The 25,742-nt window shown below is 41.4% G+C and overlaps 1 protein-coding gene and 1 pseudogene across 1 annotated transcript; one reads left to right on the forward strand and one right to left on the reverse strand.

The window, feature by feature from the left end:
* The first annotated feature begins 81 nt into the window (after nucleotides 1-81).
* Nucleotides 82-9,563, forward strand: dnttip2 (deoxynucleotidyltransferase, terminal, interacting protein 2). The gene is made up of 7 exons (XM_055922727.1): nucleotides 82-196; nucleotides 5,052-7,282; nucleotides 7,570-7,708; nucleotides 7,897-7,992; nucleotides 8,165-8,329; nucleotides 8,516-8,625; nucleotides 8,775-9,563. The coding sequence occupies exons 1-7, from the start codon at nucleotides 122-124 to the stop codon at nucleotides 8,866-8,868; spliced, it is 2,910 nt and encodes a 969-aa protein (XP_055778702.1). The 5' UTR covers nucleotides 82-121; the 3' UTR covers nucleotides 8,869-9,563.
* Nucleotides 9,564-9,783: 220 nt separating this feature from the next.
* LOC129854849 (spermatogenesis-associated protein 6-like) overlaps nucleotides 9,784-25,742 on the reverse strand; it is a 28,035-nt pseudogene continuing 12,076 nt past the window's right edge.

The following is a 25,742-nucleotide window of genomic DNA, read 5'->3' on the forward strand; positions in this document are numbered from 1 at the left end:
GGCGGTAATGCAACATTTATTGGATGCCAACCGCCGTTAAACCTAATCGAAGAAGATTGGTGAAGTCTGGCTGACGTTGGGAACACATGTGGCAGAAGTGAGAAAGAACAGCGCGAGCAAGATGGTGGCCACCAGAAGAGGAGTACGCGTATGCTCCCCAACTAAAACAAACTCCGATGAATCCTCTGGAGTTACGGTAGGTTTTAATTGTGTGATTATGGGTAAATATTTGTATGATTTAGATACAGTTCAGCGCATTTCGTACATACAGGTCGTTTCCAGTGTGTAATACTTGACCATTCATATTCACGTGGCAACAAGCTAGCTAGCCTAGCTTGAGTCCCTCATTTGTTTTGCTAGCATAAAAACATTTTTTCACTATTGCTTTTAGGAGGCAATCCGTTGTATACAAGAGTACAATATTGCCATTTACACTTAAGTTACACACTCACAAATTAGTCCGGGAGAGCTTGTTGCTGTTAACTAGTTAGTTTTCTTTCAGCTCATCACTTACACCTGAATCAAATAGTTAACGTTAGCTAACGTTAATCAATGACCACGTTTACATCAGTTCACATTTTGTCACGTGCGGAATACAAGTGTAGTAGACCTTACCGTAACCAACAATTCAGTTAAGAAAATATTTACTAAATACACGAAAGTTAAAAAAATATTATATATATATACCCATACTAACATACTGTGTGTGGAAGCTTACAAACGACACAAAATAAGTGTACCAGAGAGTCTCTAATAACAAAAAAATGTGTAAAGGCCTTTATTACTGCAAAGATTAAAGTTGCATGAATGCAATTGCAGACATGTTACAGTTAATTTATTGTTTAGGCTAAATGCATCCACATAAAGCGTACTTTTGTAAATCTTTTCACATGCATCAGGGATAGCACCAATTAAACTGCGCGCCGAAGATTAGGCTGTGTTTCAGAACCGCAGACAGCAATACATTTGGGTGAAAGCCCATTTGTCACAATAATATTATTTTTAATAGTGTTGCAAAATTCCAGGAATTTTCAATTAATAGGCTAGTTTTCCATAACTCGTTGTTGGAGGAATCCGGATTTCCTGTTTATTCCATCCTGATTCCGGCACACATCCCCTGGGTTTCCCAAAATCCCAGTTGAATTTATTTAAAATTCCAGTAATTTTGCAACCCTAGTTGCACCATTGTTCTTATAATACAACCATATGCAATTTATGTAGGCCATGTCTTGAGCTGTGTTCAAATACCCATACTAACATACTGTATACTACACATACTTAATGAGTATATACACACACTACATACTAATAGTTAATTTTACCATACTGTAAACGTATGGTATCCTTTCAGTTGAGCGTACAAGCGCTTTGCCTGTCTACCGGAAGTTGATGCTGTGTCTATTCAACTTCTTGCTAGCTAGCATAAAAAAATTACTAACTAGACATAGTACGACTCCATTAACAATGTCCACTGAGAACGCACAACGACTATAGCACTTAGCTAAGAAAGAATTGAATGATCAAGTCAAAACATGTTGGGTAGTTAGTTGGACAGCATATAGTTAATATACTGGCATGTTCGATGTATTTGTAGCCAAGTAACATTATGTAGCTAGCTAACATATTGGTACACACAACTGCTCTAATGATATGCTATGCGGTTCTTAAGGTTAGCGTATCTAACAAATTATTAGCCAACAATGTGTAACGTAACTTGTTTGAAAAGGCATTACTTTATTACGTTGCTCAACATTTTCTTAAATTTGTCATAATTTGTTAAAGCAATGAATTTGTATCCTCTCTCGTCAGACTTCGGCTGCACATTTTCGCCACGCCCATTTTCTTAAGAATTGCATTATTGGTCCTAAAAGCAAGGAAATGTTTATTTATATATATATATATAAACGCAAGGAAATGCATATTTAAAAAAAAAAATAATAACTTGTATTTGGTAAATATTTTCTTACCCTAGTGAGGTTAAGAAAATAGAGTTATGTGGGACGGTAGCTTCCCATCTTGTCAACGGCCAGTGAAACTGCAGGGCGCCAAATTCAAAACAACTGAAATCTCATCATTAAAATTCCTCAAACATACAAGTATTTTACACCATTTTAAACATACTTGTTGTAAATCCAGCCACAGTGTCCAATTTCAAAAAGGCTTTACGATGAAAGCACACCAAACGATTGTTAGGTCAGAGCCAAGTCACAGAAAAACACAGCCATTTTCCCAGCCAAAGAGAGGAGTCACAAAAAGCAGAAATGGAGATAAAATGAATCACTAACCTTTGATCTTCATCAGATGACTCATAGGACTTTATGTTACACAATACATGTATGTTTTGTTCGGTAAAGTTCATATTTATATCCAAAAATCTCAGTTTACATTGGCGCGTTATGTTCAGTAGTTCCAAAACATCTGGTGATTTTGCAGAGAGCCACATCAATTTACAGAAATACTCATAATAAACATTGCTAAAAGATACAACTGTTATGCATGTAATTTTAGATCCACTTCTCCTTAATGCAACCGCTGTGTCAGATTTCAAAAAAACTTTAAGGAAAAAGCACACCATGCAATAATCTGAGTACAGCGCTCAGAGCCCAAACAGATATCCGCCATGTTGTGTAGTCAACAGAAGTCAGAAATTATAAATATTATAAATATTCACTTACCTTTGATCTTCATCAGAATGCACTCCCAGGAATCCCAGTTCCACAATAAATGTATGTTTTGTTCGATAATGTCCATCATTTATGTCCAAATACCTATTTTTTTGTTCGCTCGTTTAGCCCAGTAATCAAAATTCATGAGGTGCGATCACTAGGTGCAGACAAAGTCAAAAAGTTCTGTTACTGTCTGTAGAAACATGTCAAACGATGTATAGAATCAATCTTTAGGATGTTTTTAACATAAATTTTCGATGTTCCAACCGGAGAATTCCAATGTCTTCAGAAATGCAATGGAACGCAAGCTAACTATCACGGGAACGCGCATGGTCAGCTCGTGGCTCTCTGGCAGACCTCTGACTCAATCCACTCTCATTCGCTCCCACTTCACAGTAGAAGCCTGAAACAAGGTTCTAAAGACTGTTGACATCTAGTGGAAGCCTTAGGAAGTGCAATATGACCCCGTAGATACTGTGTATTCGATAGGCAAAGAGTTGAAAAACTACAAACCTCAGATTTCCCACTTCCTGGTTGGATTTTTTCTCAGGTTTTTGCCTGCCATATGTGTTCTGTTATACTCACAGACATCATTCAAACAGTTTTAGAAACTTCAGTGTTTTCTATCCAAATCTACTAATTATATGCATATTCAAGCTTTTATGGCTGAGTAGCAGGCAGTTTAATTTGGGCACGCTTTTCATCCAAACTTCCCAATGCTGCCCCCTACCCTAGAGAAGTTAACTGAATTTTTGGTTACGGTAAGGTCTACCTACACCTGTTGTATTCCGCGCATGTGACAAAATGTGATTTGATGTAAACGTGGCCATTGATTAACGTTAGCTAGCTATTTGATTTAGTGTAAGTGATTAGCTGAAAGAACTCTCAAATGTCTTCCACACATTGGACTTCCCCTTTCCCTCCTGAGCAACCTGTAAACATACCCCATTTTCATGTTTATTTGTCATGTCCTTTGCATCCATTATGCTGCTGTGTTGGAGTTTGTTATAACCAATTTATTGATGTCATTATGAAATGCTATAGGTCAGGCTCTATTGGTTATGTGCATGTGATGTGTACATGTCACGTAAAGATAGCAAGGGTTGAGGGAATAGGAATGTTGGGGGATTTTGGTTACAAAACTTTTCAAGTAAGAAACTAGAAATGTCTAATTATGTTGCAGCTTCAGCCCCACCGACAGCGCGATGAACACTTACTGTTCTATGTATGGTCGCGGCAGCAGGGAGATAAGAGAGCGACAGCGTGCGCCAGTCACACAGGCACTAGCTGTCTTTTTTACCACAGCGTGGCAAGTCCGGCCCAAATCAACTGGAGGCATTTGTGTCTCATTTCAACAAACAGTGTGCCTAAAGAATCAGACAAGCTCAGTGTATATAGTTGACTTTATTAAAACACACAGGGTGTTTTTATATATGGGAAAAAAAATGTGATTAGTCGAAAGAAGAGACCTCTTGGTCGCCCAAGGTTTGTTTTATTTGGGGACATTCCTACTCCCTACCCTGTAGCCTTACCCAGTATCGAAGGCTTGGCAATTTCCCAATGTCATTAAACTTTGAGGTTTTTTGTCACACGTCTCTTTCCATTCATCAAATGGCTGCTGCACAGTTTGGATTGATAGATTTTGATCAGTTAAAAAAATCCATACAGTACCGATCAAAGGTTTGGACACCTACTCCAGTGTTTTTCTTTATTGTGGCTATTTTCTACGTTGTACAATAATAGTGAAGACATCAAAACTATGAAATAACACACATGGAATCATGTAGTACCCAAAAAAGTGTTTAACAAATATAAATATACAAAATTCTTCAAAGTAGCCACCCGTTGCCTTGATGACAGCTTTGCACATGCTTGGCATTCTCTCAACCAACTTCATGAGGTGGTCCCCTGGAATGCTCTTCCAACAGTCTTGAAGGAGTTCTCACATGCTGAGCCGTTGGCATGTGAGAGGTTATAGGTCTACAGTCAGTGTCCATATTTGTTACTATTCCATTTAACCCATATGAACTTAAATGAGGAATATTCTGTTTGTTTATGGATGCACGGATACTTGTGAGCGGGATATCAAAGTTGCATGTAGCTTATCCGGAATAAGACCTTACGCAGGATATATTGTGTGCATGTAAACGTGGTCAATGTCTTGATGAGTTCATTAGTCGTTTGAGCGCTGCTCCGCTGTCAAACATACCTATTTGATGGTTGTCCATTCCCGAAACACCCAACGCTTATCAATAGATTCATCATGCCAGAGATTGATTTGATTTAATAACTACTGCATTTGTAAAAAATGCTATAAAGTAATTTGTATCTCTGTGACCTCTAAGTTCAGAAGTACCGGTATTGACAAATAAAATTTCTCCACAGGCCACTCCAGCGTCCACTCGGAGAACCAGGAGGACAGCTGATAAAGAGGAGACTGCAACCCAGTCTGAGGTGACCAGTGACTCCCAGCGAGATGTTCCCTCCAAGGCCCAGAGCACCACCGGGAAGAGGAAGACCAGGCTGTCTAAACGTGAAACTGTCTCTACTAACCAGGTAGACTCCACTCATGAAGCTGACGTGTCCGAGTCAGAGTCCTGCTGTTCTGCTATATCAGATATGGAGGCTATCCCCGACAGACAGCCAGCTCGCAGGGGCCAAAGGAGAGCTGCAGGTGGGGACCAGCCTGACTCTACGAAGGACGAGAACGTGTCTGAGGTAGACTCTTGTTCATTGTCTGTCTCCAGAAGACCAAACACTCGCAGAGCCACCAGGAGTCTGAGGAAGGCTGTTCTCACGGACTCTGCCAAAAAGGACAATGATGTTTCAGAGGCAGAGTCCTGCAGCTCTGTGGTGTCTGAGGCCAAGGTGCCTGGCTCGCAGACCAGAGTGACCAGGAGGACTGCCGTGTCCAGCAGCCGGGCTTCTTCAAAGTGTCACACCGAGGACACAGAGCTTTCTGATCCTGAGTCCTGTGTCTCTGGTGATCAGACCGCCACAGTGCGCAGAGTTACCAGAAGCAGGAAAGGAAGGTTTGTTGAAGCTATCCCCATGCATTTGGAGGAAACCACTGATGGCTCCAACTCTCCTCTACCCCGCAGGAGAAGCAGAGGTAAAGGATATCCCTGTGACCCCCAGAGTCCCCAGGACTCAGAGAGCTTTGAGTCTGGGCCAAGCATGACTCCCAGGAGGTCCACTCGCAGGCTGTCTGAGCTGAAAAAAACAGGCACCACTGTTTCAGACTCTGAGTCTGACCTGACTGATGTGTATACCCCTTTGGGGAGCCCTAGGTCAGTGAGAGCTAGGGGCACTCCCTGCAGTAGTCGCACTGGATCCAACAGCAGTTCCAGGGCAGCACCAGTTACCCGGCTGACAGCCAAGGCCCTGGGTATACTAGTTGAGAAAGCCCTATGCGAGTCAGATAAGGTGAGAGCATCTGAGGTTGCTGAAGAAAGTGTAGTGTTGGAGGACACAATCGACGCTGATCCAGACTGCTCCATGATAGAAGAAGTGGGGGAAGAAGATAAGACTCTAACCCTTGAGGATGTAGTGATCGGTGAACCAGCAGCGCCCATCCAAGATGCAGCGCCTGCTCGGGAGCATACAGGGAGTGTGACAGTCTCTGAGGTTGCAGAGATGCCAGAGGTCACTAGTGTACAACAGGATTCAGCCGAGACAACCGCCAGGGAAGACCCAGAGAATAATACCTCTATGGTGGATGTCCCTGTTCAGGAAAACATACAGGAGAAGGTGACCATCTGTGAGAGTGCTGATACAGAGATGGCTGAGGCAGTCTGTGAGCCTGCAGTGGAAGCAGAAGACCAGCAGAGGGAGCTGTCCACTGAGGATGCAGCCGATGTGGACGCCCCAGTGATAATTGAACAGGAGACGATGACGCCAGCTGATTCACAAGTCTCTCTTAAGCAAACAGTAAAAGTAGCAGCGTGTGAAAATGTAATGTCCCCTGTTATAGTCGTGTCTGAGGAAGAGGAGGAAAAGACCGTGGATGTAAACACCCACACAGATCCTCCATTGGAGGTAAAGAACCAGGAATGTAAGGCAGTGCCTAGTGAGGAGGCTATGGATGTCAGCAGCACACTAGTAACTGAGAATAAAACGGCTGACAAAGATGAAGCCCCTCACACCACAGAGCCCATTAAGGTGACCTCCAGACTGAGCCTGAAGGTCAGTGTATCTGATGCCGACAAGCTAGAGGAGTCCAGAGACTGTGTCATCATACAGAAATCTGGCGTGATCAGTCTGCTGGAGAGCAGTGACAATAAAGAGGATGACGACGGCATCAGTCAGCATTCTGGGGAAGGGGATGAGAGGGAAAGAAAGGATTCTGATGGTGACGAGGAAGCTGTCTGTATAGAGGAGGCGGCGGGCCCATCCAGACCCCAAGCTGCTGCTCAGTCCTCAGCTGATGGCCTGTTTGTCATAGACACCCGGCCTGGCCTTCAGTCAGATGAAAGTTACTACGTGGATGAGAAGGAAGAGGGAGACATGGAGGCCATTGAGGAAGCGCAAGATGAGGAAGAATTTGTTGATGAAGAGGGAGATGATGATGATGACGAAGATGAACAAGTCCTCTTCACAAGCAGAAATCCACAATTGTAAGTATCTGTTTTGGTCATGCAAATGTCAGTTGTCATCTGTGCTTTAAAATGTATATTTAATTTGACAGTTGTGGCTCCAGCACCACTATGCCATATTATTCTGAAAGTATAGCAGGGTTTGTTTTTTATCTAATGCAGTGGAGCTATTTTATTGAATTGCAATGCCAAGCACGTATAAAGAATTTTCACATTCATTTTCATTAATTAACATATCAAGATTGAACCAGTTGGAGAATGGACAATGCTGCGCCTCCTGGGTAATTATTTGTTACAATCCGTTATAGGAAAGAGTTGTCCAGCCGTATTGACCCGGGCCTGAAAGTGAAGGAGCTTGGGGGATTATACATCAATTTCGATGGCAGCAAATCAAAGACAGTCTCTAACTCCCTGAAAAAACTGAAGGAACAGAAGAGCCTAGATGAGGTAAATGACTAATTGATTTTGTTTTGAAGGTGATATATGGTGTATAATTGGTAATAAATTGTGTAGTTATGCAAGGCTGGGTAATTCAATGAGGAAGTATTTCATGCAATTTCAAACCTTTCGACTTTAATGGATCTGTGTTTTTTTTTAAATTTTCTCCTACATTGATTTATTTTCTCTGTTGGCAGTTGATGAAGAAGAGTGTTATTGGCCCAGAGTTTGAGAAGAGAGATGCTGTGCCTCCATACAGGGAGTCCAAACAGGCTGCGAAACTGAAGCGCAAAGTGAGTACAAGTCCGTATGCCCTTGTTTATTAATATAGAAGAGAAAGTAGCAAACAGCATGATGCAAGGACAAGTAGTCGTTATAGTTTGACTACATTTTAGCTATTTTTGATCAGTTTGTTCACTCATTGACTGTCCTGACTGACATGTTTCCTTGTCTTGCCATGCTCAGGAGGAGAGGGACAAGACCACTGGAGCCGGCTGGTTTAACATGAGGGCTCCAGAAATGACAGAGGAATTAAAGGGTGACCTCAAAGCACTGAAAATGCGTGGAGCAATGGACCCCAAGCGGTTTTATAAGAAGAATGATAGAGATGGATTCCCCAAGTACTTCCAGGTCAGTAAGCATCTAACCCTCAACTGTGCTCGGTTTTCTCAGTGGTCCATGTTATACAGGTAAATGCTAGATTCTATAAGTGTCTGGAACTGTATTGGAGGGATGCGACACCATTCTTCCACAAGAAATTCCATTAAAGCCTATCTTTCCCCCCAAACGTTGTATTTGTTTGTTTTTCTGTCGCAGGTTGCTACAGTAGTAGATAACCCTGTGGACTTCTACCATTCCCGTGTCCCGAAGAAAGACCGGAAGAGAACCATGGTGGAGGAGTTGCTTGCTGATGCAGAGTTCAGACAGTAAGTTTCTGTGTCATTTACGGTATTTAATTTCAAAGCTTGTGTGTTCCTGAAAATGTGGGTATGCAGAACAATTGAATTGACATTGAATACCTGATATGAACTGCTTGAATTGTCAAGCGCTAATACTTTCCCTTTAACTTCAACAGCAACAACAAGAAGAAATACCGACAGATCATGACAGAAAAAGCAGCCATTGGTGCTGGCAAGAAGAATAGGAAGAGTAATAAGTTCAGAAAGTAACAGTGACTTTGAGTGATGTAATACACAAAGCAATCATATGACTGTATTGAGACCCATAATATGTTAATGTCTTAATCAAAGCTTATTAATTAAACATACAATTTAGTGGCTGCATGGAGCTAAAGCTCTTTATAAATTTGTCACGTGACATGAACAATCTGTATCAACATATTTTTACTTTGTAATTTAGAGGTTCACATTAGTAGCTATAAACAAAAAAAAACATTTTGATTTATACAGTATGTATGCATACCCACAATAAGCCTATGCTATACTGGCTAAGCCAACAAGGTTCAGAATTAATTTTTCAAACATATTTTCCCTGACAAATATCTGATATGGATTGAGATTTGTTTTAGATGTCAAATTACTCAAATACTACAGGATACGTCTATTTTTAAAGAAAGTTAGATTGAACCTTTTTTTAACTAGGCAAGTGAGTTAAGAATAAATTATTTACAATGACGGCCAAACCCAGATGACGCTGGGCCAATTGTGCGCCACCCTATGGGAATCCCAATCACGGCTGGATGTGATACAGCCTGGAATCGAACCAGGGACTGTAGTGAAGCCTCTTGCACTGAGATGCAGTGCCTTAGACCGCTGCGCCACTTGGCAGCCCAAGCACTAATATTGTTGCGAAAATGTCTGCTAACTCAACTTTCATTGTTTTAATAAATCAAAACCAGTTTGAACCGTTGGTGGACTTTCTTTGGCTCCATCCTGAGAAGCCAATTGAGTTGGCTGAACTGGCTGCATTGTGCCTAAAGGGACGGTTTTACAATAGCTCTGTTGTCTGTAACCCTTCCCATTTATCTGTATATTTGCTGGAACATCAAACAGATTTTCTTGTCTCTGCCGATGCAAATCCGCATACAAAGAGATCAAATGAATTAACATCTGCTCACCCACTTTCTACCCAGAAAAATCTTGCCCCTGCTTGCCAGCCTCCTGTTGGCTCAGTGTGTTTGTGGCCAGCAGCTCCAGAGCGCTATTGGACGCCTGACAGATCACAGGGAGAAAACATTTTAGACACTTGAGAACTGCACTGTCAAGTCTTCTGTCCAGGTGGCCCATTCTCTGTCTAAACCACAGGTGGTGGACTCACTGGAGCGAATCCCCATCAACAGACTACCCAAAAGAACAGTCAGGAACCACGTTGCTGCCATCAGTAACAGAAGGGTGAACTTCAAGACCAACTATTTTTTTTCAGTAGCATATCTTAGGTTAATATATATCCAACAAGTTATCAGTAATTGAAGATAGCCGGAGTTAACCGAATCCACAAATAGGGCTGGAAAGACGGTTCTAATTCAAGACAAATATTTAATCGGTCTCCTTCAAAGTACAGTTATCAGTTTACAGAGTAAAACATAATGCCTATCTTTAGTTTGTTTTAAATACTGTAATTGTTTGGGCACACAGATTGTGTGTATGTGTATATATAAACACATAAAGTGTTAGTTTTATGGAAATAAAAGATCCCAGAGATGTTCCATATGCACAAAAAGCTTTATATCCCTGCTCGTGAGCATTTCTCCTTTGCCAAGATAATCCTTCCACTTAACAGGTGTGGCATATCAAGAAGCTGATTAAACTGCATGATCATTACACAGGTGTACCTTGTGCAGGGGACAATACAATACCACTCTAAAATATCCAGTTGTCACAGATGTCTAAAGTTTTGAGAGAGCATGTAACTGGCATGCTTACTGCAGGAATGTCCACCAGAGCTAGTGCCAGAGAATTGAACGTTCATTTATCTACCATAAGTCATATTAGAGAAGTTGGCAGAACGTCCAACCTGCCTCACAACCGCGGACCACGTGATGGTGTCATGTGGGCGAGCAGTTTGCTAATGTGAACAGAGTGCCCCAGGGTGGTGGTGTGGTTATGGGCAGGCATATGCTACGGACAACGAACAAGATTGCATTTTATCGATGGCACAGAAATATGAGATCTTGAGGGCCCATTGTCGTTTTGTTATCTTATTCCCAGTCATGTGAAATCCATAGATTAGGGCATTTATTTAAATTGACTGATTTCCTTATTTGAGCTGTAACTCAGTAAAATCTTTGAAATTCTTGCATGTTATGTTTATATTTTTGTTCAGTGTGTATGTGTGTATGCATACATACATATGTACAATACCAGTCAAAAGTATCGACACACCTACTCATTCAAGGGTTTTTCATTTACAATTTTCTACGTTGCAGAATAACAATGAGGACATCAAAACTATTAAATAACACATGAAATCATGTAGTATCCAAAAAAGTGTTTAACAAAGAGTGTGCACAGCTGTCATCAAGGCAAAGGGTGGCTATTTGAAGAATCTCCAATATTAAATGTATTTTGATTTGTTTAAAACTTTTGTTACCTAATGATTCCATATGTGTTATTTCATAGTTTTATTGTCTTCATTATTATTCTACAATGTATAAAATAGTACTAATAATGAAAACCCCTTGAATTAATAGGTCTTCAAAAACTTGTGACCGTTTGACTATGTATGTATCTACTGTAAACTCAGCAAAAAAAGAAACGTCCCTTTTTCAGGACCCTGTCTTTGTAAGATAATTTGTAAAATCCTAATAACTTCACAGATCTTCATTGTAAAGGGCTTAAACACTGTTTCCCATGCTTGTTCAATGAACAATAAACAATTAATCAACATGCACCCGTGGAACGGTCGTTAAGACACTAAAATCTTACAGACGGTAGGCAATTAAGGTCACAGCTATGAAAACTTAGGACACTAAAGAGGCCTTTCTACTGACTGAAAAACACCAAAAGAAAGATGCCCAGGGTCCCTGCTCATCTGCGTGAATGTGCCTTAGGCATGCTGCAAGGAGGCATGAGGACTGCAGATGTGGCCAGGGCAATAAATTGCAATGTCCGTACTGTGAGACACCTGACAGCGCTACAGGGAGACAGGATGGACAGCTGATCGTCCTCGCAGTGGCAGACCACGTGTAACAACACCTGCACAGGATCGGAACAACCGAATATCACACCTGCGGGACAGGTACAGGATGGCAACAAAAACTGCCCGAGTTACACCAGGAACACACAATCCCTCCATCAGTGCTCAGACTGTCTGCAATAGGCTGAGAGAGGCTGGACTGAGGGCTTGTAGGCCTGTTGTAAGGCAGGTCCTCCCCAGACATCACTGGCAACAACGTCGCCTGTGGGCACAAACCCACCGTCGCTGGACCAGACAGGACTGGCAAAAAGTGCTCTTCACTGACGAGTTGCGGTTTTGTCTCTCCAGGGGTGATGGTCAGATTCTCGTTTATATACTGTGTGTCTATATATACTGTGTATATACAGTTGAAGTCGGAGGTTTACATACACTTAGGTTGGAGTCATTAAAACTTGTTTTTCAACCACTCCACACATTTCTTGTTAACAAACTATAGTTTTGGCAATTCGGTTAGGACATCTACTTAGTAATTTTTCCAACAATTGTTTACAGACACTTTTCACTTATAATTCACTATATCCCTATTCCAGTGGGTCAGAAGTTTACATACATGCATTTCAAGGCCTACCTTCAAACTCAGTACCTCTTTTCTTGACGTCATGGGGAAATCAAAATAAGTCAGCCAAGACCTCAGAAAAAAAATTGTAGACCACAAGTCAGGTTCATCCTTGGGAGCAATTTCCAAATGCCTGAAGGTAGCATGTTCATCTGTACAAACAATAGTACGGAAGTATAAACACCATGGGACGACACAGTCGTCATACCGCTCAGGAAGGAGTCTCTGTCTCCTAGAGATGAACGTACTTTGGTGCGAAAGGTGCAAATCAATCCCAGAACAACAGCAAAGGACCTTGTGAAGATGCTGGAGGAAACAGGTACAAAAGTATCTATATCCACAGTAAAACGAGTCCTATATCGACATAACCTGAAAGGCTGCTCAGCAAGGAAGAAGCCACTGCTCCAAAACTGCCATAAAAATGCCAGACTGGTTTGCAACTGCACATGGGGACAAAGAGGGTACTTTTTGGAGAAATGTCCTCTGGTTTGATGAAACAAAAATATAACTTTTTGGCCATAATGACCATCATTATGTTTGGAGGAGAAAGGGGGAGGCTTCAAATTGAAAAATGAAATGATGATTTCTAGCATCTTAATTGAGGTGTAGATACTAGGCTGTGGAATTTCTATTAATGCGACTCCATTCAACCAATGGCAATGTCTGCTTTAGGTATAATGTCAGGAGCCACTTGTGGATTTGACAACTCTAATACAGTTCCACCTCTGACACCACCAAAACAACTGCTATGATTTTGACTGAAGTGGATCTGATTGAATAGAGCCCATTGTCTTTCAGGTTGTTATGACGATGTCAGTGACAAAGTGTTTAAATGTATTATGACAAACACCCATCCTCGTCCTGAAAGTCTGCAAACATGTTGTTTAATGTTACTATTATTGAGCATCACTGAAAAGATGAACAGATTATACACACCAAAGGCACATTTAAATCTGTATCTTCGAAGCGAGAAATTTTCAGGTAATTTCCTATTGAAATGAAATCTGCAGTGTTTACAGGGAATTCAGTCTCCGCTAACAAGGGAACATTGCCTTTAAATTTAAATCACTCAAACACTGAATTTCTGCGATACGGATTGAATATTAGCAAATTAATTAATTGGACCATTTTATTATTATTATTATTTTTTAAAGACAGCGCTAGCAAAAATATTGCAAACGGACGAGGCTGTTTCACCATTAAGAATTCCAGCTTTAAAGTCAAGCTCTTTCAGTTGTTTGATTTAATTCTCTTTAATCAAATCCCCCTCTGTCTTTGCTTTTAATTATGTGTGGATTAGGCCATTCTTCGTCTTGAAGCTCTTCTTCAGCCATGTAGCTGTTGGCACCATGCTGAGGCTCCTTGGTACCGTCTCTCTTTTTATGCTGGGGAAGATGAGCCCTTAACAGCAGCTTACTGCCTGTAGATCTCCCACCCACAAAACCCTGTCTCTCTTTTATTTCAGAGCGGATTTCAGATAGCTTTAGAGTAATTAAACATATTTCACTTTGGTTTTGCCATCAAGGCATTTGAAACAGCAAAGGGTGGGAGGTGAAAAGTTTTTTAACACACCTGCCAACTCGCCAGCTTTTTCCATTTGAGGCAAACCAATCCGAACAGGTATTTCGGGGCTTAAAATGAAAATGAAATGTGGAAAAAAATTAACACAGAGGTGAGAGGAAGTTCAGCTCACTAAATAGGTCAAATCAAAGTGTGACTAGAAAAATATGTAGTGCAGAACCAATGTCCCAGAACATGCATATTAAGCTTCATAGCCAACAAGATTGCCTAGCTCCATATTATAAATGTATCTTAGACGTTGATCAGTATCAATCAATATCAGTGGGGGCCTATGTTTTGTCTATCCTAAAAGGTCATAAGTTACTCACAAAGTGTAGTTTCCTGTCAGTAGCATGGGTGTTGAGAATTTTCTGGACTCAAAGTACTACTATGGAACCTAGAATAATGACATCAGTGAGTCACATCACATTAGCTTCATACAACAAAGTATGTAACATTATTGTGGGTTGTGCCGTGGCGGAGATCTTTGTGGGCTATACTCAGCCTTGTCTCAGGATGGTAAGTTGGTGGTTGAAGATATCTCTCTAGTGGTGTGGGGACTGTGCTTGGCAAAGTGGGTGGGGTTATATCCTGCCTGTTTGGCCCTGTCCGGGGGTATCGTTGGAAAGGGCCACAGTGTCTCCCGACCCCTCCTGTCTCAGTCTCCAGTATTTATGCTGCAGTCGTTTATGTGTCGGGGGGCAAGGGTCAGTCTGTTATGTATTTCTCTTTTCTTATCCGGTGTCCTGTCTGAATTTAAGTATGCTCTCTCTAATTCTCTCTCACTTTCTCTCTTTTTCTCTCTTTCTTCCTCTCTTCCTTTCTTTCTTTTTCTCTCTCGTAGGACCTGAGCCCTAGGACCATGCCTCAGGACTACCTGGCCTGATGACTCCTTGCTGTCCCCAGTCCACCTGGCCGTGCTGCTGCTCCAGTTTCAACTGTTCTGCCTTCGGCTATGGAACCCTGACCTGTTCACCGGACGTGCTACCTGTCCCAGACCTGCTGTTTTCAACTCTCTAGAGACAGCAGGAGCGGTAGAGATACTCTGAATGATTGGCTATGAAAAGCCAACTGACATTTACTCCTGAGGTGCTGACCTGTTGCACCATCGACAACCACTGTGATTATTATTATTTGACCATGCTGGTCATCTATGAACATTTGAACATCTTGGACATGTTCTGTTATAATCTCCACCCGGCACAGCCAGAAGAGGACTGGCCACCGCTCATAGCCTGGTTCCTCTCTATGTTTCTTCCTAGGTTCTGGCCTTTCTAGGGAGTTTTTGCTAGCCACTGTGCTTCTACACTTGCATTGCTTGCTGTTTGAGGTTTTAGGCTGGGTTTCTGTACAACACTTTGTGACATCAGCTGATGTAAGAAGGGCTTCATAAATACATTTGATTGATTGATTGATTGTAAACAGGAGAAACAATCAAAATGTATCTGCAATATTGCTCCCTTCACTCAGAAAATGAACGATTCTATGTACAGTCAGGTCCAAAATTACTGGCACCCTTGATAAAGATGAGCAAAAAAGAGAGTAAAAAATAAAGAATACAAAAACAGCTATATTGTATGTATATTTTTGTGAAATGTATATTATTTTATACTAATACAATTCCTCAGAGAAAGAGATCTTGTTTAACAAGTAATACAACATTTCAATACCTCACCTAGCAAGGATAATGGCACGGAGTCGTTTTCTAAAATGTTTTATGAGATTGGAGAACATATTAGGAACGATCTTAGACCATTCCTCCATACAGAATCTTTCCAGGTCCTTGATATCCTTTGTATATGCTCATGGACTACCCTCTTCAATTCAAACCACAGGTTTTCAATGCTGGTCAAGTCCGGAGACTGAGATGGACATTGAAAAATGTTGATTTTGGGGTCAATTAACCATTTCTTTGCTGATTTTGATGTGTGCTTGAGGTTATTATCTTGCTGGAAAATCCACTTGCGGCCAAGTTTCAGCCTCCTAGCAGAGGCACCTAGGCTAAAATATCCTGGTACTGGGTAAAGTTTATGACGCTATTGATCTTAACAAGGCCCCTCGGACCAGTGGTAGCAAATAGCCCCAAAAAATTGGATCCAACACCATATTTTACAGTAGGTATGGGGTTATTTTCTGCATTTGCATATTTCTTTTGATGCAAAACCCACCACTTGTGTGGGTGGCCGAAGAGCTCTATTTTCAACCCAATTAAAAACCTGCGGTTTGAATTGAAGAGGGCAGTCCATAAGCATGTACAAAGGATATGAAGGACCTGGAAAGATTCTGTACGGAGGAATGGTCTGAGATCCCTCCCAATATGTTCTCTAATCTCATAAAACATTTAGAAAAAGGCTCTGTGCTGTTATTCTCACAAGGTGAGTTATTGAAAGTTAATGAGTTACAGGGGTGCCAATAATTTTGACCCTTATCTTTTTTAGAAAAAAAGTATTACTTGTTAAACAAAATATATTTCTCTGAGCAACTGTATTAGTATAAAATAATAAAATGTTTTTTTTTATCATACAATATAGGCCAATGTTTGTATTATTTATTGTATGCATTCCTTTTTGCTCATCTTTATCATGGGTGCCAATAATTTTGTATTCTGACATTACTCCTTTTCTCCACTAAACTGTGCTGTATCCCAAGGTAAGACCTGGGATACACATATGAGTGGATATAACACAGGCATTAAACATGTCAACAAAAGATATACCACATGAAAAAATACAAAATGTACCCACTGTAGCATGTAGCTAACTACTCTATATTATTGACGCTTTGAATGTTTAAACTCTTCTAAAAATGTGATTTGGATCTCCGTTCTGATCTTAAGCAGTGTAATTTCAACAGAAAATACTGTATTAGTCTAGGGACACAGACTTATTTTATTATTTTTAAGTACAACATAAAAGTTTTGCTGTCCGTTAATGGCCAGAATGGCCATATAAAATAAAAGGAAGCTTACAAAGACATACAAAGTAAATACTTCTGAATTACTTCCTATCCACATCTGATTGGTTAGTCTTGCCGTTTGGTGTTGCTAAATGTAGTCACTGCTTCAGATAGATACTCATAAAGGATAAATCATTAGAACATGAATAGACTGAGGGTGGATGGCAGAGTTGATGTGAGCATCTATCATTGGCTTTTCCATTAAAGACTTCCAGAAGACGTGCTCCTTCTCCCGTTGTCGGAATCTACAAAGCCCAGCTTAATCTCCAGCTCTGTGACTTCTGTCGCGTTTTCTATTGAGAGAAGTATCATTCATTTCCTACAATTTACTTTCCAGTTTAAAATTGTATATTGATTTTAATGTTTACTTAAGAACTGAAGCAGGGAGGTGGGAGGAACAAACAAACAAACATTTGTTGGTTTAGTTCGCACCTGTCCAGATCAATGACAGGGTCTCTCAGAATTTATTAAAGTGTGCGTCTGGTCAAATGCATTCGGTCTCGTTGAACCACACTCAATACCCTTTTCCCTTATTTTCTCAGGATCCTTTTTTTTCTTTTAAGTAATGAACAAACATGACAAGACATCAGATCCCGTAATTTGAGAGAGGGGGATATTCATCTTGGCTGTCGAGTGTGATCAAGAGAAAGCTTAGACGTACACAGCCTGTTGTATCTGGCCAGACTCTCATGAGGTCCACATTTTGTCAATACCACATCATTGGAAATTCATATGGGAGAGGTGGTTTGCCCGCTATCCTTTCAACAGCTTTTGAGCAAACACAAAGAGTTTTGCTCGGAGCATGACGAAGTCTAGGCAAATTATGCCCAAAACTTTTTTCATACCCTTTTTACTCAACTGGAAGAAAAACAGTTTTCAAACTAGAGAAGATAACTAATGACACACAGCTTTAGATCTTGTCATTGGTGAACATCTGCACAAACTGCTTAGGGCCAAAACACCAAGTCATTAGCAGGGACTTTAATTATGCTCCTTATTATCAGACTTTATCTCAGGGGGACGGCTGTGTGGGAAACTAACATAGCAGAAAACCCACAGGAGGCCAGGACATTAACATATGTGAATTTTGAACTGTGTTCCAGTACCGGGTGTGTGTGTTGTTACCTTTCTGAGGGAGGAGCGACTGAGCAGTAGACTCCTCTGGCCAAATACTGGGGCGGAGGACTGGGCAGCCAGGGTTAACCAGGCCACCCTGACTAGGGTTCTGTAACAGTCCTGTCTGGAAGACTTCTCTAGGGATTTCTGAGTCTTCAGACAGCCAGTCCCTACCTTGAGAGAGACCTATGGTCAGCACTATTGAATGCACTGCATTAGTTATCTAAATCACATGAATAAATGTCGTTTTTCCATTCTTTATAAGCAACAGATAATGAATGGGCTGATTTTCATGTGTTACATATTTTCAATATAAGGACCTACAGTACTTTAACAGGTTTTGGTCTGTAGCAGGTGCCAAGGAGGGAGGAATGTTTATTTTTTGTCCCTTTTTCACAACAACCAACAAACAACACAAAAGCAAAACGCCCACTAGACAACACATTCCCCAAGGTGATCATGGTTTCCACTTCTGGTGATCATGGTTTCCACTTCCGGTTTTGTTTAATTTTATAATTTACAAAATCGGTATGTAGCTAGATAGTTCAGTCCTCCAGTTTATTATTGAGGGTGAATATGAGGCTTTCCAATTGATGGCTATGAATGATTTTGCAGCAATTAGACCTAGATTACAAAACCTTCTCTGATATTGATCACCAATATTTACATTTCCCAACAGACATAATCGTGCAGATGGATATAAATTCCTAGACACAATGAAATGATAGCACATACATTATCCCAAATGATTATCTTAAATTGCAGTAGTTTACTGTATGACTTAGTTATAGGAGCAGGTATGAGCATTTTCACATATCCAATCCAATCCAACGTGTTTAGCAGATGTTATTACGGGTGTTGCGAAATGTTTGTGCTTCTAGTTCCCGACAGTGCAGCAATATCTAACAAGAAATATCTAACAATTTCACAACAAATACCTAATACACACAAATCTAAGTCAAGGAATGGAATTAAGAATATATAAATATATGGACGAGCAACGTCAGAGCGGCATAGACTAAGATACAGTAGCTAGTATAGAATGCAGTATATACATATGAGATGAGTAATGCAAGATATGTAAACATTATTAAAGTGACTAGTGTTCCATTTATAAAAGTGGCCAATGATTTCAAGTCTGTGTATGTAGGCTGCAGCCTCTCGGTGCTATTTAACAGTCTGATGGCCTTGAGGTAGAAGCTGTTTTTCAGCCTCTCTGTCCCAGCTTTGATCCACCTGTACTGACCTCGGGGTGAACAGGCAGTGGCTCGGGTGGTTGTTGTCCTTGATGATCTTTTTGGCCTTCCTGTGACATCGGGTGCTGTAGGTGCAATGGAGGGCAGGTAATTTTCCTCTGGTGATGCGTTGTGCAGACCACTCCACCCTCTGGAGAGCCCTGCGGTTGTGGGCGGTGCAGTTGCCGTACCAGGCGGTGATACAGCCCGACAGGATGTTCTCAATTGTGCATATATAAAAGTTTGTGAGGGTTTTTGGTGACAAGACAACTTTCTTCAGCCTCCTGAGGTTGAAGAGGTTGAAGAGGTGTTGCACCTTCTTCACCACACTGTTTGTGTGGGTGGACCATTTCAGTTTGTTGGTGATACAGTATGTACGCCGAGGAACTTAAAACCTTCCACCTTCTCCAAGGGTGTCCCGTCGATGTGGATCTGGGGGTGCTCCCTCTGCTGTTTCCTGAAGTCCACGATCATATCTGTGACCAATGGTTCTCTTCAATTTCTTCCTTTAGATCCGTTTCCCATTTTTTCCTTATAGGTTCTGAACCACCGGGTAGAGTTTCAATCAACCCTTTATATAACTTGGCATCAATTTCTTTGGCGTAGCAGCTTCTTTCAGTATTTTGTCTATGCTAAATGTCTTAGGTTCATCCAGATTCTGTTGAAGTGATTGAATATGATTTCTGAGTTATAAGAACTTAAGAAATCGGCCTTGGATAATCCAAATCTTACTTGTAATTGATTGAATGACAGTAAAGATCCATGTTGAAAATTCATGATGACACGGAGGGAGGAATCTATGGAGAGAAAAATGAGAATGACAGTACTGTACCATACAGTGCAAAAGCGGTTAGTTAGTCAAGTATTTCAGAAAGTAGAATGTGTTTAAATCCACCTAGACAGATATTACTACATATAATCTCACCTCCCGTCTGCAGCAAAGCTGGTGGACCTGCTGTGGGGAAGGCTTCTTTTGGTGGATGGGAGATGAGAAGATGGAGTCTCAATCATGGAGGCACTCAGAGTACTGGAGACCTGTAGCAGATAAACAATCAAACAATCAGCTAAAGTCGGTCATTATAAGAGTAGTAGAGGGGCAACATGTAACGACACACAGGGGACTCATTTCTTCCGCTATATATTTTATGTTCACTTTATCCCTTCATAAAAAGACTATAAAAAAGGTTAAACCAACGAGATAAAAAGGTTAAACCAAAGAGATAAAAGCTTAAACCAATTAGATAAAAAGGTTAAACCAAAAGGTACTTCAATTAAACATGAATATTGCCACCCTCACTGAAGAAATTAGCTATTTGCTTCTACATAAACAACTGCGTGCAGGCTTTAAACACGAATTGATAATGCATTCAATGCAGGGCTAAGCTACTTCAATAGGTAACTATTTGTTAATCATGCTTTGACACTTAATTACCAAGGTTAATTGTAGACCCGGGATGTCTTCTGTAAAACGCTTCCTTTTTAAAAGCTGTATTCCATAAGATGCCGCACTGATATCACGGCTTAATTCCAATCTTTACTTTAATGACGTTACAGCTTTGACATTTACACCTAAGGACTGGATGTTCTTTAAATGAACAATCAAACAGAAACATGAGGAGCCAGTGAAAGGACTACCAGTTGTTCTCAATACACTCCCAGGGGCTTGGGATTTACTGAGCTTGATCATAGCAGTACCCTATCTAAGACATGCAAATCCTTCAATCATGATACATTTACAATGTTTGTAGTAAACAAGGGCAAACTATTATACTGACAATGCATATAAAGAGGCTTAAAGAAAGAGAGTGAAAGAAGTGCTGGTTGAATAAACATATATATTGTATTGTGAAATGCGTTGTTTTACAGGGTCAGCCATAGTAGTGCGGCGCACCTTGGGGAAATTAGGGTTAAGTGCCTTACTCAAGGGCACATCAACAGATGTTTTTACCTTGTCTGTTTGGGTATTCAAACCAGCAAACATTCTGGCCCAATGCGCTGACCACTAGGCTACCTGCTGCCATGGCAATACTAAGGAATATTCTAGATGTAGCCTAGCCCAACAAACACAGTCAGACAAACTGTTTTTCAGACAGCAAGAAAAACACCAACCACAAATGGGATCTGTGGCTCTGTTTCCTTCTTGAACCTGTAGTGCCCTAGATGGAGGTGGCTGAGTCGCTGCCTGACTTCAGACAGCTGTGCGGTGGTTGTAGGGAGAGGGAGCATGGGTCTGGGAGGCCAAATTGGGCTGCTCATATCCACTGGATGGACCATTCAGAGGCAGCTTCTTCCCATTCAGCATCCGTCCAGGGCTCCCCACAGCACCTTGGTCTGGTCTTTGTCTGGCTTGGGTCTGTTTGGCTGGGGAGGCACTACAGCAGTCTTCGTCTGGCTGGGGACTGTTTGGCTGGGGAGGGACTAGAGCAAGGCTGCAGAGAGAGGAAACAGGTCGGAGTGCAAAAAAATTATAGTACCACAGCTGCTACTATATACTGCAATTGCACAACTAAGCTACCTTTTGACATTTCAATGTTGTTGATTTTTTCATTTTGAATAAACACAGGAGCTTATGTTGATTCAAAGCACAAGCCACATATCTAACCAGTTATATGGACATCTGTGTTGGTTTATCAGGAAATAACTCAGCTGGCTATGAACAAAATAGCTCCACTACAAATATGGGATTTCCTTCATTAAAACCATGCAGTGTAAAATGTTACACTTCTGTACTTGGATATCACCTTTGTTGCTAAATGACTTCAATAATTCTAGTGGTCACTAACATAATTCTGAGAAGCAATATCTTAGTTCCTGCGGGCGATGCCCAAAAAAATAAGTTTAATTTTTTTTAAATTGCATTTGATGGCCAGCTTCAGACTAATATGATAATAGCATTACATGGGTTGTAGAATAAATATAATTTAAATGCTAATTGGGACATCCTGGCATATAAACTCATTTTTAGGAAATTGAATAAATAAATCCTAATTGAGATTGCCATTTGGAGCAGACCGATTTAATGAAATTAAACTAAGTAGTTTTCCCCCTATTCTTTTCCCCTCTTCCTCTTTTTTTTGCAGTGAACACAAAGCGGCCATTTTCCACCATGAGTCGTGCTTGTCTGATATGATTAGTGGGCCTGGTGGTATTGGTAACGGGTGATAAAGCTGGGTGTCCTTGAAACAACAAAGCCTGAACCACAAGTAGCTTATTAAACGAGAAACGAGACCCGTTCAAATGTATGCAAATCATGTCGAGAAAACCCATTAAAAAAAGACCATGTCAAGTCCACACCATAAGACTTTACAAAGAGGGACATGCACACAAACACAGACAAAATAGGAGTGACAGCAGTGGAAATGGACAACACAGCTGTCCGAGAGACTAGAAATAAGAGAGGGAGAAGAGAATGACTAAATTCTCCATCACAGGTCAGGACATTTTGAAAGGGTTGTAAAGAGGAGCCTCCGTGCTTTCCTCAACCTGTCAGGGTATGAGAATCCTGAGTATCCATTAGCATTGTATGAAGAAAGACTAAAGGCAGCAGCAGTGATTCTTCTCCCTATAACTTTCTCTGATCCACATCTCCTTGGGGGTCACGTGGAACCTTACCATTTTGTCAATAATCCCCTTTAAAATATATGGCTCTGGTAACAACCCCTGGAGAATGGGCCTACATTTCACAACACTTACTTGATGATAAATAATACTTTTTTGAAAGGACTGTGAGGTTTGGAACAATAACAAATAGTTTTTTGGACTGACTGCAGGGGCTTTTAAATTCTCAGGGAAAATGGATGACTACCCTGTTCTCACTGTCCTGCTGTCTGTCTGCCATATAGGCCTACCCTTTTAAGCATAGCCATCATAGAGCGGATTTCACTGGCAAAATTGATAGAACTCGTTATAAAACATAAATCCTGAAAGGAGCTAAACATTTTCGGTTTGAAAAGTAAATGGACATGTTATGCAACTGAGCACAAGTTGCCCTTCAACTCCAAAGGACACGGTGAGAAGCCACGTGAGAACAGGGGATATGAACTCTGATTGACTGCCTGTTCCTTTAAACAAAGCACATAAAGACACCAGGAACCAGACCTGGATATCAATTCCACTGATCCGCTTCTATATAATTACATTCACAAGGAGAGGATATCGTTAAATGTGCTGCTAAACTACTGGGATGTCAGTAGTCATGGCAACAAAAGAGGTATATGATGGAATGCGACTGGACTGATAGACAATGCCATTCTGTAGAAGTCCAGAAATAATTATTCAATGTCTAACTACGGGGCTCACTGGGCTCTTATCTGTGGCAGGATCAACCTCTGCCTCATTTTGAACAGAAAGGAAATCAATGTAATTAATGTCAGTTCATTTTAACTGTTGAGGGTACCAATGTTGATATGCTAGCATTATATCAGCCTGTTTTTGTATTTTTCAACTCCGAATATTATCAAGGAGGTAAAAACTGTGATAGGAATGATAACAAGTAAATTAATTTAAATATCATGTCTCGACTGTCTCCAGAGAACAAACTGGACGAGTTCTGTTTGAGTATCCTATTAAGGGGATCTGAAGATCTCTAATATCCTATGTTTCTCGGAGGACTGGTTTAACAAGGACATGGATTTAAAAAAATCCCTGCCAAGATAGAACTGCCAAAGGGGGTGGTGTTGCAATCTACTGCAAAGATAGCCTGCAGAGTTCTGTATTACTATCCAAGTCTGTACCCAAACTATTCGAGCTTCTACTTCTAAAAATTCACCTTTCCAGAAACAAGTCTCTCACTGTTGCCGCTTGCTATAGACCTCCCTCTGCCCCCAGCTGTGCCCTCGATACCATATGTGAATTGATCGCCCCCCATCTATCTTCTGAGCTCGTGCTACTAGGTGACCTAAACTGGGACATGCTTAACACCCCGGCCATCCTACAATCTAAGCTTGATGCCCTCAATCTCACACAAATTATCAATGAACCTACCAGGTACAACTCCAAATCCGTAAACACGGGCACCCTTATAGATGTCATCCTAACTAACTCGCCCTCCAAATACACCTCTGCTGTTTTCAATCAAGATCTCAGCGATCACTGCCTCATTGCCTGCATCCGTAATGGGTCTGCGACCAAACAACCACCCCTCATCACTGTCAAACACTCCCTAAAACACTTCTGCGAGCAGGCCTTTCTAATCGACCTGGTCGGAGTATCCTGGAATGACATTGACCTCATCCCGTCAGTAGATGATCCCTGGCTATTCTTTAAAAGCATGCCCCATACAAAAAATGTAGAACTAGGAATAGATATAGTCCTTGGTTCACTCCAGACCTGTCTGCCCTTGACCAGCACAAAAACATCCTGTGGTGTTCTGCATTAGCATCGAATAGCCCCCGTGATATGCAACTTTTCAGGGAAGTTAGGGACAAATATACACAGGCAGTTAGGAAAGCTAAGGCTAGCTTTTCAAACAGAAATTTGCATCCTGTAGTACTAACTCAAAAAAGTTCTGGGACACTGTAAAGTCCATGGAGAATAAGAGCACCTCCTCCCAGCTGCCCACTGCTCTGAGGCTAGGAAACACTGTCACCACCGATAAATCCACTATAATTGAGAATTTCAATAAGCATTTCTCTACAGCTGGCCATGCTTTCCACCTGGCTACCCCTACCCCGGTCAACTGCCCGGCACCCTCCACAGCAACCCGCCAAAGCCCCCAGCATTTCTCCTTCACCCAAATCCAGATAGCTGATGTTCTGAAAGAGCTGCAAAATCTGAACCCCTACAAATCAGCCGGGCTAGGCAATCTGGACCCTGTCTTTCTAAAATTATCTGCCAAAATTGTTGCAACCCCTATTACTAGCCTGTTCAACCTCTCTTTTGTATCGTCTGAGATTCCCAAAGATTGTAAAGCTGCCGCGGTCAATCCCCTCTTCAAAGGGGGTGACACTCTAGACCCAAACTGCTACAAACCTATATCTATCCTACCCTGTCTTTCTAAGGTCTTCGAAAGCCAAGTTAACAAACAGATTGCCGACCATTTCGAATCCCACCGTACCTTCTCCGCTATGCATTCTGGTTTCAGAGCTGGTCATGGCTGCACCTCAGCCACGCTCAAGGTCCTAAACGACATCATGCGCAGCCGTTTTCATCGACCTGGGCAAGGCTTTCGACTCTGTCAATCACCACATTCTTATTGGCAGACTCGACAGCCTTGGTTTCTCAAATGATTGCCTCGCCTGGTTTACCAACTACTTCTCTGATAGAGTGTGTCAAATCGGAGGGCCTGTTGTCGGGACCTCTGGCAGTCTCTATGGGGGTGCCACGGGGTTCAATCCTCGGGCCGACTCTCTTCTCTGTATACATCAGTGATGTTGCTCTTGTTGCTGGTGATTCTCTGATACACCTCTACGCACACGACACCATTCTGTATACTTCTGGCCCCTCTTTGGACACTGTGTTAACTAGC

Source organism: Salvelinus fontinalis, chromosome 5, assembly GCF_029448725.1.
Source record: "Salvelinus fontinalis isolate EN_2023a chromosome 5, ASM2944872v1, whole genome shotgun sequence".
Classification (NCBI taxonomy): Eukaryota; Metazoa; Chordata; class Actinopteri; order Salmoniformes; family Salmonidae; genus Salvelinus; species Salvelinus fontinalis.